Source organism: Sceloporus undulatus, chromosome 2 (assembly GCF_019175285.1).
Source record: "Sceloporus undulatus isolate JIND9_A2432 ecotype Alabama chromosome 2, SceUnd_v1.1, whole genome shotgun sequence".
NCBI classification, from domain to species: Eukaryota; Metazoa; Chordata; class Lepidosauria; order Squamata; family Phrynosomatidae; genus Sceloporus; species Sceloporus undulatus.
The window spans coordinates 126,790,696-126,805,590 of NC_056523.1; the positions used below are offsets into that span (position 1 = coordinate 126,790,696).

The following is a 14,895-nucleotide window of genomic DNA, read 5'->3' on the forward strand; positions in this document are numbered from 1 at the left end:
CATAAGAGTGCCCTAACAGTACTAAACAGATTGAGAGCTCTGTGGAGATGTCGGCATAAAAGAACAACTAGATCTGGATGGAATCTCACAAATAAAAGAGGGCTAATATCTAAAGGTCATACCATAAATATTTTTTGTGGGAGTTTCGGGCTATGTGGCCATGTTCTAGAAGAGTTTCTTCCTGACGTTTCGCCAGCATCTGTGGCTGGCATCTTCAGTGAAAACCCCACAAAAAAAAAACTATGGATGCTGGCCATGAAAGCCCTTGACTCACACCATAAAGTTTTCTTTAACTTTCTGGAGAAGATGCCTTTGAGACAGTCAATTAGAACAACAGTTTTGCTGTTTCAGATGTTGGTTTCACTTCATTCTAAAATCAGGTATGTGAGAGGCATGACTTGCATGCTCCTGTGAAACTAAGCATGTTTTTATTGGCTTGGTTTTAACATTCCGTTGCTGCATTTCTTGAAAGTGCTGAGTGTTTGGTGTAACACTAAAAACAGTAGGAAGCATAAGCTAATTTATTAATTATCTTCTGATTTCCGTAGTCATGTAGTTGGCTGTTAACTATGGATTTGCAAAAAAACCCAAAAACATTGCCCATGAGTATACTGGTAGCTTATATTTTCCCTGCTGTTTAAATAAAGCACCTTCCATACAGATTTATTTTTGTCTTTATCTGGTTGCAAAACAAAGGTTAAAACATTATTATGGCTATCTGGATGAAGTGTGTGTGTGTGTGTGTGTGTGTGTGTGTATCCCGACTGACTTATGTGACCCTGTGAATTTCATAGGGTTTTCTTAGGCAAGGAATTGTTATAGATTATTATCTTAAACCCAGAATTTAAACCAGAATTCAGCAGGGAGACCAAGGAGTCGATCGAAAGCAAACATGTTTTTAGCTGCTGCAGCTGTTGTTCCCAGCAGGGAATTCTTCCAAATTACTGGGACCTTGGATTCAAAGGAAACAAAGTTTGTATAGCATTTTGAACAAAGGAAACTACAAATCACATTTTGTCTGGTTACACTGAATTAACCATTTACACCCCTAGTCCTGGATATTCATGGGATATCCTAGCATACGTCTCTAGATTCCCACCTCAATCAATTGTTTATCTGTATGTTTGGTTTCACTGTCCTTAAACTGTTTACGCAGCACTTCCTTTTATTTGGGTTAAAATTTTAAGTTATGAGCCATTTCCAAAGCAGAGAATTTGGTGTGACCTGAATCAGTAACAACTGCTCTCACTTTAGCCCTGTAACTTCTGAGCATAGTGAAATCCCAGCTTAAATCTACCCACCACAGAATTATTCGGCGGTGGCTTTGCCAGTTTACTTGAACGCAAAGTGGCTCACCAGCTAGAGCCAGATGGAAAATGGTGTCTTGTTGTATCTACTGTATTGCACTTTCCCAGTGCCATGGGTTTATACGCCTTGGTACAGGTCTGTGCCAATAAACTACAAATCCCAGGATTCAGTGGGATGCAGCCATAGTAGTCATGATGTCGTCAAGGTGCGACGATTGCGTCATCTGAAAGGGCGGTGTTTGAAAGGCGGCGGTGGCTCACTCTCAACTCTGCGGTCGCAGCTGCCTGGATCATAGAGTCAGAGGAGACAAACAAGGTATGAAAGCCACGTGACGGCGAGTTCCTTCCTGCCTATTGGCCCCTATTAAGAATAACGAGGTACACTCGCAGATGGAGAGATGGGATTGGTCCCCGCAGGAGTGTGTGGGCGGGGCCCTGGGGGCCCGTTGCTATTGGCTGGACAGGGCCACGTGATAACTGGTTCCTTCCTGCCGATTGGCCCTTATTAATAAGAACGAGGCACGCGCGCACATGGAGAGATACGATTGGTCCGCGGAGGTGTGTGTAGGCGGGCCCCGGGAGCCACGCGCCGGAGTTTGCCAGCGTCGGTGCGGAAGCGGGACGCGTGTGCGCGTCGGGAGTCTGGATGTGGCGGCGGTTGCTGTGGGCGCCGGGGAGAGCCATGTCCGGAGGGGTGCCGCCCTGCCGCCGCCAGCGCCCGCCCAAGGACCCGCTGCGGCACCTCCGCTCCCGGGAGAAGCGTCTGGGGGCCCCGGGGGCCTCGGCGCGAGGGGGGGCCAGCACCGTCTTCGTCCAGGTGGCGGCGGCGGGAACCAGGGACGCAGGGGCCGCCGTCTACGTCTTCTCCGAGTACAACCGGTCAGTGGGATGCGTGCCCCGAGGGCGGCTCTTCGTCGCTGGGCGCCTTCAAGCCGCTTCTGGCTTTCTTGGCAAGATTGGTTCGGAGGGGGTTGCCATGGCCTTCCCCCGAGGAGGCTGAGAGGGTGGGACTTCTGGCCCAAGGCACCCCAGTGGGAGTCAAGGGTGAACCTGGCTTCTAACCCTGGTCTCCAGAGTTAAAATCCCGCAGATACTTCCTCCCAAATTCCTTCCCCGTTCCTGGAAGGCCCCTGAGACGTTGTTGTTTTGGACCGTGCTCTGCTGCGATGGCGCTTCCTTCCCTCGCTTTGGCTGCCTCTGCACTGCAGAGGGATCTAGAAGTCCACAAGTTGGACAGAGTCAACAGTGTGAGGCGGCAGCAAACAAGGCCAATATGATTCTAGGCTGCATCAGTAGAAGTATAGTGTCTAACTCAAGGGAAGAAATAGTGCCACTGTATTCTGCTCTGGTCAGGCCCCACCTGGAATATTGTGTCCAGTTCTGGGCACCTCAATTCAGAAAGGACATTGAGAAACTGGAGCGTGTCCAAAGGAGGGCAACTAAAATGGTGAAAGGTCTGGAAACCTTGCCCTATGAGGAACGACTTAAGGAGCTGGGTATGTTTAGCCTGGAGAAAAGAAGGTTAAGAGGTGATATGATAGCCCTGTTTAAATATTTGAAAGGATGTCATATTGAGGAAGGAGCAAGCTTGTTTTCTGCTGCTCCAGAGAACAGGACCGAAGCAATGGATGCAAGCTACAGGAAAAGAGATTCCACCTCAACATTAGGAGGAACTTCCTGACAGTAAGGGCTGTTCGACAGTCAAACAAACTTCCTCAATGGAGAGCGGTGGAGTCTCCTTCCTTGGAGGTCTTTAAGCAGAGTCTGGATAGCCATCTGTCGGGGATGCTTTGTTTGAGATTTCCTGCATGGGGTTGGACTGGATGGCCCTTGGGGTCTCTTCCAACATGCCCTCTTGATCTTTGCCCTTCATGGCTGACCATTCAGGGAGGGGATACAATAAAAACATCATTACAACTTATAATAAATGCATCTTTTCAGGAGGGAATATTTCCATCTAAATTAAAACAAGCGATAGTGAAACCGCTTCTGAAAAAACCTTCCCTAGACCCCCTATTAAGAAACATGGGGCTACCTTTGTACCAAGTTCGGAAGTTCAAAATGCGGCAGCCAGATTGGTCACTGGAACATCTAGGTCAGACCATATAACACCGGTGCTAAAATCCCTTGACTGGTTGCCAATTAACTTCTGGGCGCAATACAAAGTGTTGGTCATTACCTTTAAAGCCCTAATGGCTTGGGCCCGAGTTACTTGAGGGAACGCCTCTCCCTACATAATCCGCCCCTCACTCTCAGAACATCTGGGAAGAATTTGTTAGACTATTCAAAGACCAGGGTATCAATAACTTCCCACAGAACGTACACAGCCACAGCCCCCAAACTATGGAACAACTTGCCGGAAGAGATCTGTCTTATCACCACCTTAGATGCCTTCAAGAAGGCACTTAAAACAGATCTACCCACCTGATTTTTTATAAAGCACTAAGGAAAATCCCCACTTTTGGCTGCAGTTGTGTATTTTAGATGATGATTTTATTGTTCTGCATTGTAGTTTTGAGTGATGCTTTTGTTTTACTGTATGGGTTTTAAATGTTGTTACTGTTTTATGGTTGTAATCCCGCCTCGATCCTCAGGGAGAGGCAGGAAATATAAATAACATTTATTATTATTATGCTTCAATGATTCTAATTAACGCAGTTTGACAGCACTTTAACTGCCATGGCTCCATTCTATGGAATCTTGTGATTTGTAGTTTGCTGTAGCAACAGGGCTCTGCCAGAGAAGACCTAATATCTCACAAAACTACATATCCCAGAATTCTATAGCATTGAGCCATAGCAGTTAAAGCAGCATCAGAATGCATTAATTTTGCGGTGCAGATGCAGCACCATTGCTAAGTCACCATACGGCTCTCTCATGATACTTTCATGTTAAGACAAGTGCCGTTCCCAACCATTTTCTGCACTAGAATTATTACAGGAGCACACACCCAGTTTAGCCTGTGTGTGCCCAGGTTTCTTACTGTCTTTTCCAGATAAGTCCCTCATCTCTTTATTATGTATAATTAGAAATATAAATACAGTACCCACTTTTTGGGCTTTCATTGATACTCTCTGTAGCCATCTGTTACACTCTGTTCTTACTTAAAATAGCTTCTAATCTTCAAGAAACGTTCCAATTGGAAATCTAATGCTACTTCTCATTTGCCTGTAAGAGCAGATGAGAGTACAACACTGTCATAAAATGACTATGTTTTATATTCCAGGTATCTTTTTAACTGTGGTGAAGGAGTACAGCGCCTTATGCAAGAACACAAGTAAGCACAAATAGACACTGAGGTTGGGGTTGAAGAAGCCATACAAGGTAAACCAGTCTAAACTTAATTGAAGTATTTAACGAGTGTTGTTTCCACCACAGGTTAAAAGTGGCTCGCTTAGACAATATCTTCCTCACCAGAATGAACTGGGCTAATGTTGGTGGTCTGTCTGGTGAGTTTGGTCAATGAACACATTCTCTGTTTTAATTGGATTATTGTGAGTTCCCCAGACTGGCAGCCCAGGGTCAAAGCAACACTGTCTGATGACCCCCCCCCCCCCGGGCCAATGGTAATTCTGTAATACAAATGGTAATGTATAACCAGACTGGTCTAACATAGGATTAGATTGTGAGTAGTTCTGAGATGCTGTCTGAGTAGTACTCTGTTCATCACTTGGATCCCGGCTGTTTGAAGGACCATATTCTTCCATATGAGCCTGCCTGTATTTAGAGATTTTCAGAGACGTCCCTTCTCTTGGTTCTACTACTCTCCAAGGCAGGTTTGGCTTTCTTAGTAGCTACTCCCAAACTTTGGAACTCCTTAGACAAGGGAGGTTATCCTGGTCCCTTCCCTGTTGAGGCTAAGATTGGAGAGGGCAATGGCAACTATACTATATTGCGATGCTTGAAAGAACAGAATATAAAATGTAATAACAAATAAGAGTACAGGTGATTTCTCTGATTTTAGTTAATACTAATTTTTGGAACTTGTTATCTGCTGTCATGTTGACTTTGACTTATAGTCATCTTCTCAATGAGAGACCTCAAGTCACCCTGTTATCAACAGGCCTATTTAGGTTTTGCAGACTCCAGGTGGTGGCTTCTTTATAATGTCTATCCAGCTATGATGCGGGTTTCCTCTTTTCCTAGTGCCTTCTACCTCACTGAGCATCACTGTCTTTTATAATGAGTCATGTCTTCTCATGATATGACCAAAGTACAACAATCTCAGCCTAGTCATCTTTGCTTGTAAGGAGAGTTCAGGCTTGATTTGCTCTGAGATCCATTTATTTGTCTTTTTGGCAGTCTGTGGTAGCTTTTACACTTCCCTCCAGCACCACATTTCAAATGAGTTGATTCTCTTCCTGTCAGCTTTCTTTACTGAATAGCATCTCTGCAGTTTCAGGCTGATGGTACATTTCAATGCCAAGCTTTTTCTCTTTTCCAGGAATGATTCTTACTTTGAAAGAAACAGGGGTTCCAAAGTGTGTGCTTTCTGGACCTCCGCAGCTGGTGAGTGGCTCATTTTTGCAATGATTAATTGTGTAGCTCTTCATCTAACAGTAAATACATGGCAGTAAATGATAAGCAGTACAGGTTGAGTCTCCCTTATTCAAAATGCTTAGAACTAGAGATGTTTTTGATTTCATTTCTTTTTTGAATTTCTGAATACTTGTATTTACATATACTTACATATAATGAGATATCTTGGAGAAAAGACCCAAGTCTAAACACATAATTAATTTATGTTTTATATACACCTTATATGCATAGCCTGAAGGTAATTCTATATGTTGTTTTTAATAATTTTATGCATGAAACAAAGTTGGTTTACATTGAATCATCAGAAAGCAAAGGTGTCACTATCTCAGCACCCATGGGGAAATATTGGAGTTTAGAATATTTTGGATTTCAGAATTTTGGGTAAGGGAGACTCAACTTGTACCAAAAAGTGCTGTTGCTGCAGTTCCTTGAGAGTCTCCAGGCTAGGTTCATATGGTTGTTATCCTACTTATGACTTGTTTGCATCCATAGGGTCCAATCCAAACTTGTTAGTTTTATACCTTTCTAGTATGATGGCTATCCTCTGTGTACCATAATGGGATAGGACAATTGTTGGAAGTTTTGCAGATAACTAAGCCTCTGTAATACTGAGTCTGTTGAGCAGACTTAAGGATGTAAAATTTATTTTTTAACTGCAACCATAGGTTAAGCTATTTCAGGTATCTGTCCCATCCCCATGTTTAAGCTACTTACTGCTGTGCTTTCCTTGTGGTTCTTGATGCTGTGTCTGCACTGTGGGATACATGTGGAAATGCAGGACATGTGATCAGTTTTTGTCAGCAGAAGTAGCACAGTGTCTAACAGACGAATTTGTGAACCAGGACAACCCTGGTTTGAATCTCATCCCTGTATATGATTTCATAAAGAGGCCTTTGGCAAGCTAATTCCTATCTCTCTGCTTAAGTCCTCCACCTACAATATGTGGGAGAATAATAATTTGCAAACTTTTTGTAAGGATTACAGCTGGGCAGTCCCTGTGAAGTATACTTGAAAGTATTATAAAACATAAAAAGGGCAGGACTTGAGAGTGGAAGAGAATAATGCATGCTGCTATTTTGTTCAAAAATACCTGAAATGCTGCTTTTCTTGATTTTCTCTTTAATGTATGTGTTCCAGCAAAACTACCTAGAAGCAATCAAAGTATTTTCTGGCCCATTAAAAGGAATCAACCTAGGTAGGTACTACATTTCGGCACATGCTTCAAATCTGTCATCTCTGAATTCTTGCTGCAGTTTTATTGATTTAGTCACAGGCTTATTTATCTAGAGCATAGATATTTGCTGTCATCTTTGATGTTGTGACATCTTATTTTGTGATTGGTAATAAGTGTCTAGCAAAACAATAAGGTTTGCATCTTGAGAATTTGATTTTTGTTCTGTGTATTTTGATTTGGACCTGCCTATGTAGCATTATCCATGCACATAATATTATTTAACTATATTCTGTTTGTAGAAATGTCTGTATTAACAAAACCACACTAATGCCTAGTAGTTGATCTGCTTTGTTGTAGCTGTGCGACCTCATTCTGATCCAGAATATCAAGATGAAACAATGACTGTCTATCAAGTTCCCTTGGTGGGTGAGTAAAGGCACCTTTAGTTTAACAACAAGTAAGGAATGGGTGAAATTTATTGGATTCATTTTTATAGAAATCTAAGCACAGTGGAGCACCTCTTCTGACCCTGAAGGTGAAATTATGGATAGTGCTGATGTGGAACATAAATGAAAAAGATGATTTTGAGGAGATTTTGGGGGGCAGTAGTGCTCTTTCTGATAAATTCCGTAATGTTCTATTCCTTGTGGTTAATGGCTTTTATGGTGGTGACCCTCCACCCTGAGGTCTGCCATTAGCACAAAAACAATATACATGCAAATCACTCCTGCCTCCCCAGGTCACACAATATAGATACCCAAGTCCTTTCCAGGCAAATGAAGATGCCAGCCACAGATGCTGGCGAAACGTCAGGAACAAACTTTTCTGGAACATGGCCACATAGCCCGAAAAACCCACAAAAAACTATGGATGCCGGCCATGAAAGCCTTCGACTTCACGATTATTGTAATTATATTAATTCTTAGAAAGGTGGACTAGTATGCCATTTTGACTGGAATCCTCTTAGTGACTCATGCTGGCATAGTGGGGCGGTGGGGTTATGTCAACACAAGTCCTTTTTTAAATATTACACAAGACGTTTGAAAAAGGAATGGTGCCCCACCCCATTTCGTAGACTTTCCAGTGCTGTGGAATTCTGGGAATTGTAGTTTTGTAAGACATTTCATCTTCTCTGTCAGAGATCTGGTGCCACAACAAACTACAGTGCCCAAAATGTCATAGCATTGAGCCATGGCAGTTAAAGTAGTGTCATACTGGATTATTTCTGCAGTGGGGATGCAGCCTTGATTACATCCCATACCATTATATGTAAGGCATCTTATATTAAGTCATATAGCCATCATTCAAACAATTATCTATGAGAGAATGGAATCTCATCAGTTTGAGGAATTTTGCAATTTCTAACAGGCTTCTGTATACCACAGGCATCCAAGTGTTAAACCTAAGTAATTTTTGAGCAAACCTTAACAGTGTTAATAGTATATAGGCATATATCTATCTTTAGCCCATCCTTCCCAGTATCAGCATTTTACGGCAGCACATCAGAGGTTATCAGGCACTTTACTCAGGAAAGCTTCGTCATTGCCTTCTCTACCTGCTTTAGAGACATGCCTAAGTAGCCTAATTACACAGCTCTGATTTAACTCCTTTATTCTCTCTTAACACACAGATAGGGAATTGCTTATCCAGTCATGATGATGATGATGATGATGATAGGATTTATTTATATGCCGCCCAATCACTGGGAATCCAGGCAGCTTACAACAGAGGGGATAATGGAGCCCTGGTGGCGCAGTGGTTAAATGCCTGTACTGCAGCCATTTACTCAAAACCACAAGGTTGCGAGTTCAAGACCAGCAAAAGGGCCCAAGCTCGACTCAGGCTTGCATCCTTCCGAGGTCGCTAAAATGAGTACCCAGACTGTTGGGGGCAAATTAGCTTACTTGCTAATTAGCTTACTTGCTGTTCACCGCTATGATCTTTGGAATAGTGGTATATAAATAAAACAAATTATTAATTATTATTATAATAGACGGTTCCCTGCCCTCAGGTTTACAATCTAAAAAGACACGACACAAAAGGAGAAGGGAATGGTGAGGGGGAGGGGATCAGGTCCAGCATTCTTCTCTCCATCTGAGGCCTGGACCAACACAGATGGACCGGAGGGAGGGCTCTTCTTCATCAAGCTAGCCCTGATGGAGCTGGGCCAGCCTAATTTTCTCCCTCACAGGCCGAAAGATGATAGTTATGGAGGGAGGAGCCTCTTTCTTCAGTCTAGCGCTGATGGAGCTGGGCCAGCCTATTCTCTCCTTCATAGGCCGAAGGATGACAGTTAATGAGGGAGGAGCCTCTTTCTTCAGGCTAGCCCTGATGGAGCTGGGCCAGCCTATTCTCTCCCTCATAGGCCGAAGGATGACAGTTAAGGAGGGGGGAGCCTCTCTCTTCACGCTAGCCCTGATGGAGCTGGGCCAGCCTATTCTCTCCTTCACGGGCTGAAGGATGACAGTTAAGGAGGGAGGAGCCTCTTTCTTCAGGCTAGCCCTGATGGAGCTGGGCCAGTCTATTCTCTCCCTCACGGGCCAAAGGATGACAGTTAAGGAAGGAGGAGCCTCTTTCTTCAGGCTAGCCCTGATGGAGCTGGGCCAGCCTATTCGCCATGTTATTGAAGAGGTATTGAAACAGTTTAGCAGCACTATTACAGATATTTGTGATTTAAATACACTCTTAAGAGCAGAAAGACATATATTTATGTTCTAATTTTATTTTTATTCCTCCTTATTTTTTCCTGAAACAGGCAAAAAGCTGACAGATGAGCAAAGGCTGCATCTGAACTCCCAGTCATCAATAGATCAAAAGCATATCATGAGACCAGGATCTCCCTCTGTGGAGCATCAGTACCTAAAGAGGGACAGGAGTAAGGAATCTCCTGAGAAAATGGGTGAGGAAGGTTTTTGCTTATTAATTTAAGGATCCACTGATGAACTTTAAGATCGAAGCTAGCAGGCTGGCAACTCTAAGTTAGGGAAAAATGAGCTTTAGAACCTCTTGCTCTGAGCTGAAAGTGACTGCAATTCAAGGCATTCCCAGGGCTCTGTTCGGTATCAAAACCTAAGCCTTAAAGATTTGTGGCTTTGACTTTTGCAGGTTTGATTAGTCACAGATTTGAATAATATGTTATCTCTAGAAATCTCTAGGTCCTCCAGCGCAGCCATGTGCTCATCCTCCTCCAGATGTTACACTGGAGGACTTACAGATTCCTAGAGGGAACACTTCTCTAGGCATTTCTACATTCTCCAGCACATTCTGTGCTCATCCTCCAATGGATGTTGATCATAGAGTTGTGTTGGAAGACCTAGATTCCTAGAGAGATACTCTCTTAGGTTAAAAAAATGTGGGGTTTTCCCTTCATTTTCCCTACCTTCATGGGAGTACTGTGCCTCTAACCCCAAGCGAGTCTGGAGAGTCCACGGTACATATCTGCTGTAGAGTAAGCTCTAGTGGTATATTGATGCAACAAGTGGTCCCTGGGTAAAAAAAAATAGTTATGACCCTTTAGCTGGTGGATTCTAGAATCACCTCCCAGCTTGGTGGTAGAATAAGATCTCTAAACCACTAGTTCTGCCCCTTGGCCAAAGCTCCAGATCTCTGTGGTTGGATAACAGATCCCTAGGCTGGGATGTGTCACAGAGTGAGGACACTAGGGCCTGTTACAGACTGCCAAAATAAAGCTGCTTCGGGTCTCTGAAGGTATGCTATTTAAATGATGTATTCATCCAAAAAATCCGGAAGCTGCACCAAAAGCTGCACCGGTGCTTAGGAATGGAGTGTGGCTTTGGTGCGACCTCCGGACTCTTAGGACTCATGCATCATTTAAATAGCATACCTCCAAAGAGACCCGAAGCAGCTTTATTTTGGCAGTCTGTAACAGGCCTAGATGTGTTTAAAAGGGACCACTGGGGTCATATAGGACAAATGAAATTGAATTGTGCAGGTGTGACCCATCTCCATCCTAATTCCTGGAAGAACAGTCCAAGCAAGTCACTAACAGGAAGTTTACTCTCCCAATTTGTTTCCAGCAGCCTATGTCCTTGACCTGCTAGGCTAACTAACCAGTGTGCCTACTGAACACAGAATACCCTTTTTTAATATTACTGGGTTAATACAGTGGGTCCTTGGTATCCATTGGGGTTGGTTCTAGGACCCCTCATGGATAACAAAATCTGTGGATGCTCAAGTCCCATTAAATACAGTGGCATAGTAAAATGGTATCCTCACTTTTCAGAATAAGATTTTGAATATTTTCAAACTTTGGATTGTTGAATTGGTGGATAAATAATCCGTGGATACAAAGGGCCAACTGTAATGGCTAACAGGAATTCTAGAACACATCTGCCTGGTGATGTTGGAGGGGGGAAATCCACTATATTTCCTAGATGCTTCCTCTTTTGCCCAGTTTTACTAGTTGGATTTTCTTGTGAAATATTTTAAGGGTTTTTAGAATAGCTAGATTAAGGTGTATGTCTGTGCCTCTGGAGTTTTATTCCTTTTCCACATTTTTGTCCAGAATGGTCCCCAAGGCTGTTTTCATAAAATACACTACAGTGACAGTAACGCTGCTTCTAATGAGGTAACATATCCTCTGGCTCAGGATTGGAAATCCTTTGTGAGTGGGAAGAGAGAAGCTAGGGTGTAAGTAAATATCATATTGCTTAGGAGAGATTCTAAGAGCTAGGCCTGTAGTATACAGGAACTACTGTGGTGTGGCCATTCTCAGTATTATTGTTTGGTGTGATGGCCTGATTTTGGCAGGGAATGAATTTTTGAAGTAAAGTTGTGCAAACTGCTTCTTCTCAAATACAGGGTTTTCTTTGTTCTCTTTTTAAAGATGGTAGGTGGCAGGTTGGTCAGAGGGATCCATCTCTGGTTGTTGCATTTATTTGTAAGGTAAGAACTCCCATGAATAACATATCTGTTAGTTTTAAATGTGGCACAAAATTCTTTTTTACTATGGCTATTATACTGAAGAACAGTTTCTCAGTAGCTGTTGTTTAGAGATGGGGAAACTCTGGTTTGAACTACCCTGGAAAGTGGATGCCAGAGTGTGGATGACTATACTCAGCTACTGGCTCAAACTATCCTTCTTCCCCACTGGCCTTGCTCCACTAACCTTGACTGATGATTTCCAGTGTCTCTGGAAACAGATAGTGATTAAAATTTCATCACTGGGCTTCTCCAGATTTTCTGTTCAGCACGGGATATGATAAGGCTAAAGCAATGATCAAACAATGGGTGGTAGAGTGACAACTGGAAGTAGCTTGCACTCCAACTTTTATTGCTAGTGACTCCAATAGATATTTGCCATCATCTCTGGCATGCTTAGCAAAACTCGAAATACCTAATCACTGTCCTTTACTTTGGCATGATGTTGTGCCCTTCTCTCAGCTGTTCTTGAAGGCCGATATAAGAATATCCCCTTCTCAGACAGACTATGCACCTGTGACTCTGGCCAAATAGAGACAACAAAGCATCTACTACTCCAGTGCTCATACTACAGAGACATCCGCCTCAGCCTAATTTCACCTTTATTGCATAAATATCAAGGACACACTGATTTACTCTTCTGTGCTGCTATCAGATATCAACCTGATATAACATATAATTTTGCCACATTCTGTTCAGCTGCAGTTAAAATTCACCAAACAATGACCTCTGAAATAGACTAGTGCCAGTCTTGTCTTGCTGTACTAAAGCTGTGTAATCTGAAAAGGATATCTTAAATACTGTTTTTACTCAGTGTTTTTATCTTCTTTTATTCTGTATCCTCTTTTTACCTGTGCTGTTTTATGAGTGTAATAAAGATTCTATTCTGTTCTGGTTTAAACTACCACACCTGTGGCTGAAGCATTGTTGCTCTAAGCCAATGTGGTTCTCAGGGTAGAGGAAGATTCTTCATATTTGCTGTTGTGTATCATGCTGTTATAACAGAGTGTCTTATACTAACTTCATGTCAGTGAATTAATAGTTTACACATGTAGACCTGATAGGAGATTTCTGTTTTGCTCATCAGCTTATTTTGATAGTGGCATTTCTCACTTTTCCAGTCTTTCTGAGTTAGGGAAATGTGATGATAATAGTCCTTCAGAATAAAAATTCTTAAGATTATTCTGGGTCACTGTGTGTATAATGATAACACATGTGTTTTGTTACCTAGAAAATGTCTCACATTGATTTGTGAGTAAGTTTTGATTGTGAAACTGCTAAAATGGCTGGTAATTAAACACATTCAGAATAATTCAATGCATATTTACTTGGACATAGGATGCACTGTATTTAGTGGGACTTACTTTGTAGGGTTGTGGCTTTGGAAGCCTCATAATTATTGAGTAGTCCCCATTGTATATTCTAGGTGCTTGTTCTTTCATCACTCTGCTTCTTTTTGGAGACTTCTAGATAAGCCTTCCTGTCTTTGTGTGGTATTTTAATACATACTTCAGATTATATACAGTTGTTTTAAGGGATAGTTTATTTTAATATCTACTGTTGTACCATGTAAAATAATTGAAGGCATTACAAAGAATAGGTGACTAAAAGATCTTTGTTTAACTGCAGCTTCATCCAAAGAAAGGGAACTTTTTAGTGCTCAAAGCAAAGGAGCTTGGTTTGCCTGTGTAAGTATAAAAGGATTTCCACTACAGGCAGGGGCTTCTAACATACTAATCCTATGAGGTTCAGTAACATCTTTGCCTTATTTTTGTAGTGGTACAGCAGCAATTGCTCCCATAATAACAGCTGTGAAGGATGGGAAGAACATCATGTTTGAAGGCAGAGAGGTATGACTTTGGGAGTAATTTTTTTCACTTAGGGTTGTCTTCATAGTTGTGAATCATTGTCGTTGGATGTAACCAAATACAACTTCTATTTGTTTCTACAGCATTTACTGTGTATTTATTTCAATCAGTAGGAGTGTCTGAACGAGTTAGTCTATACTTCTTTTGATACTGATTTGCTCTTGTAACTTGGAAAAAAAACATGAAAGGGCTTCACACTAATTCATAAAGAGATTTTAAATTGGATTTCCTCACCATTCACTCAGGGCTAACTTTCTGTCCTTGTGTGGTATTTTTAATACCCAAATACCACATATAAAGTACTTTTGCAAAGAGCAATATTATTCTTGCTGCATGACTCTTGCATTCTAAAAGGTAGAATTTGATTTGCTAACATAGGAAGCTTACAGTACAATTCTATTTGAGTGTGCAGAGATGCAAATCTATCTGTTTTCAGTGGAAATTACTGCCAAAAGGGGTGGAGAACTAGTATGATGTGGCAGGCCAAATTTGTCCCTTTGGAGGTCAAATGATGTCAGGGTGTGGCCACTGATTTTGTTGTTGACTGAAAGTTTTCCAGATGGCTTTTTGTTCAGGGAGATGACTTAACTCCCTCTACCCCTAACCCCTTCATGGAGAAGGCAAAGGGAAATGGAAACTGGGATTATTTAGGTAGAGTCTGAGAACTAGCCAAGTCCTTATCTTGGGTTTGAGCTGGCACTTTGGGAGCAGGAGCTATATTTTAGGAGCCCTCCCCTCCCTCCTTCCATCTTCTGGCCTGGGAGGGAGTGAAAGGACAGGCCTAACGCCATCTGGTCTGGCCTCAATTAAGAAAAAGAACCCTCCTTCCAGTCCATCTGCCTTGGTCCAGGCCTCAGAGGGAGAGAAGGATGCTGGACCTGATCCCCTCCCCCCACCATTCCCTTCTCCTTTTGTGTTGTGTCTTTTTAGATTGTAAGCCTGAGGGCAGGGAACTGTCTATTATCCCCTCTGTTGTAAGCCGCCCAGATTCCCAGTGATTGGGCGGTATATAAATAAATCTTATTATTATTATTAACCTTATGTGGGCAGGTGAAGGGAGAAGGAA

General features: G+C 42.4%; 1 protein-coding gene across 1 annotated transcript in view; it reads left to right on the plus strand.

Moving 5' to 3' along the window:
• Window positions 1-1,888: 1,888 nt before the first annotated feature.
• The window catches only part of ELAC2 (elaC ribonuclease Z 2), a 28,891-nt gene continuing 15,884 nt past the window's right edge, over window positions 1,889-14,895 (plus strand). Inside the window, exons 1-10 of the mRNA XM_042452575.1 lie at window positions 1,889-2,186; window positions 4,534-4,584; window positions 4,686-4,756; window positions 5,752-5,816; window positions 6,984-7,041; window positions 7,378-7,446; window positions 9,776-9,919; window positions 11,867-11,925; window positions 13,591-13,649; window positions 13,739-13,811. Of these exons, the coding sequence (XP_042308509.1) occupies window positions 1,954-2,186; window positions 4,534-4,584; window positions 4,686-4,756; window positions 5,752-5,816; window positions 6,984-7,041; window positions 7,378-7,446; window positions 9,776-9,919; window positions 11,867-11,925; window positions 13,591-13,649; window positions 13,739-13,811 (882 nt within the window). The 5' untranslated portion in view covers window positions 1,889-1,953. The remainder of the gene's footprint in view (window positions 2,187-4,533; window positions 4,585-4,685; window positions 4,757-5,751; window positions 5,817-6,983; window positions 7,042-7,377; window positions 7,447-9,775; window positions 9,920-11,866; window positions 11,926-13,590; window positions 13,650-13,738; window positions 13,812-14,895) is intronic.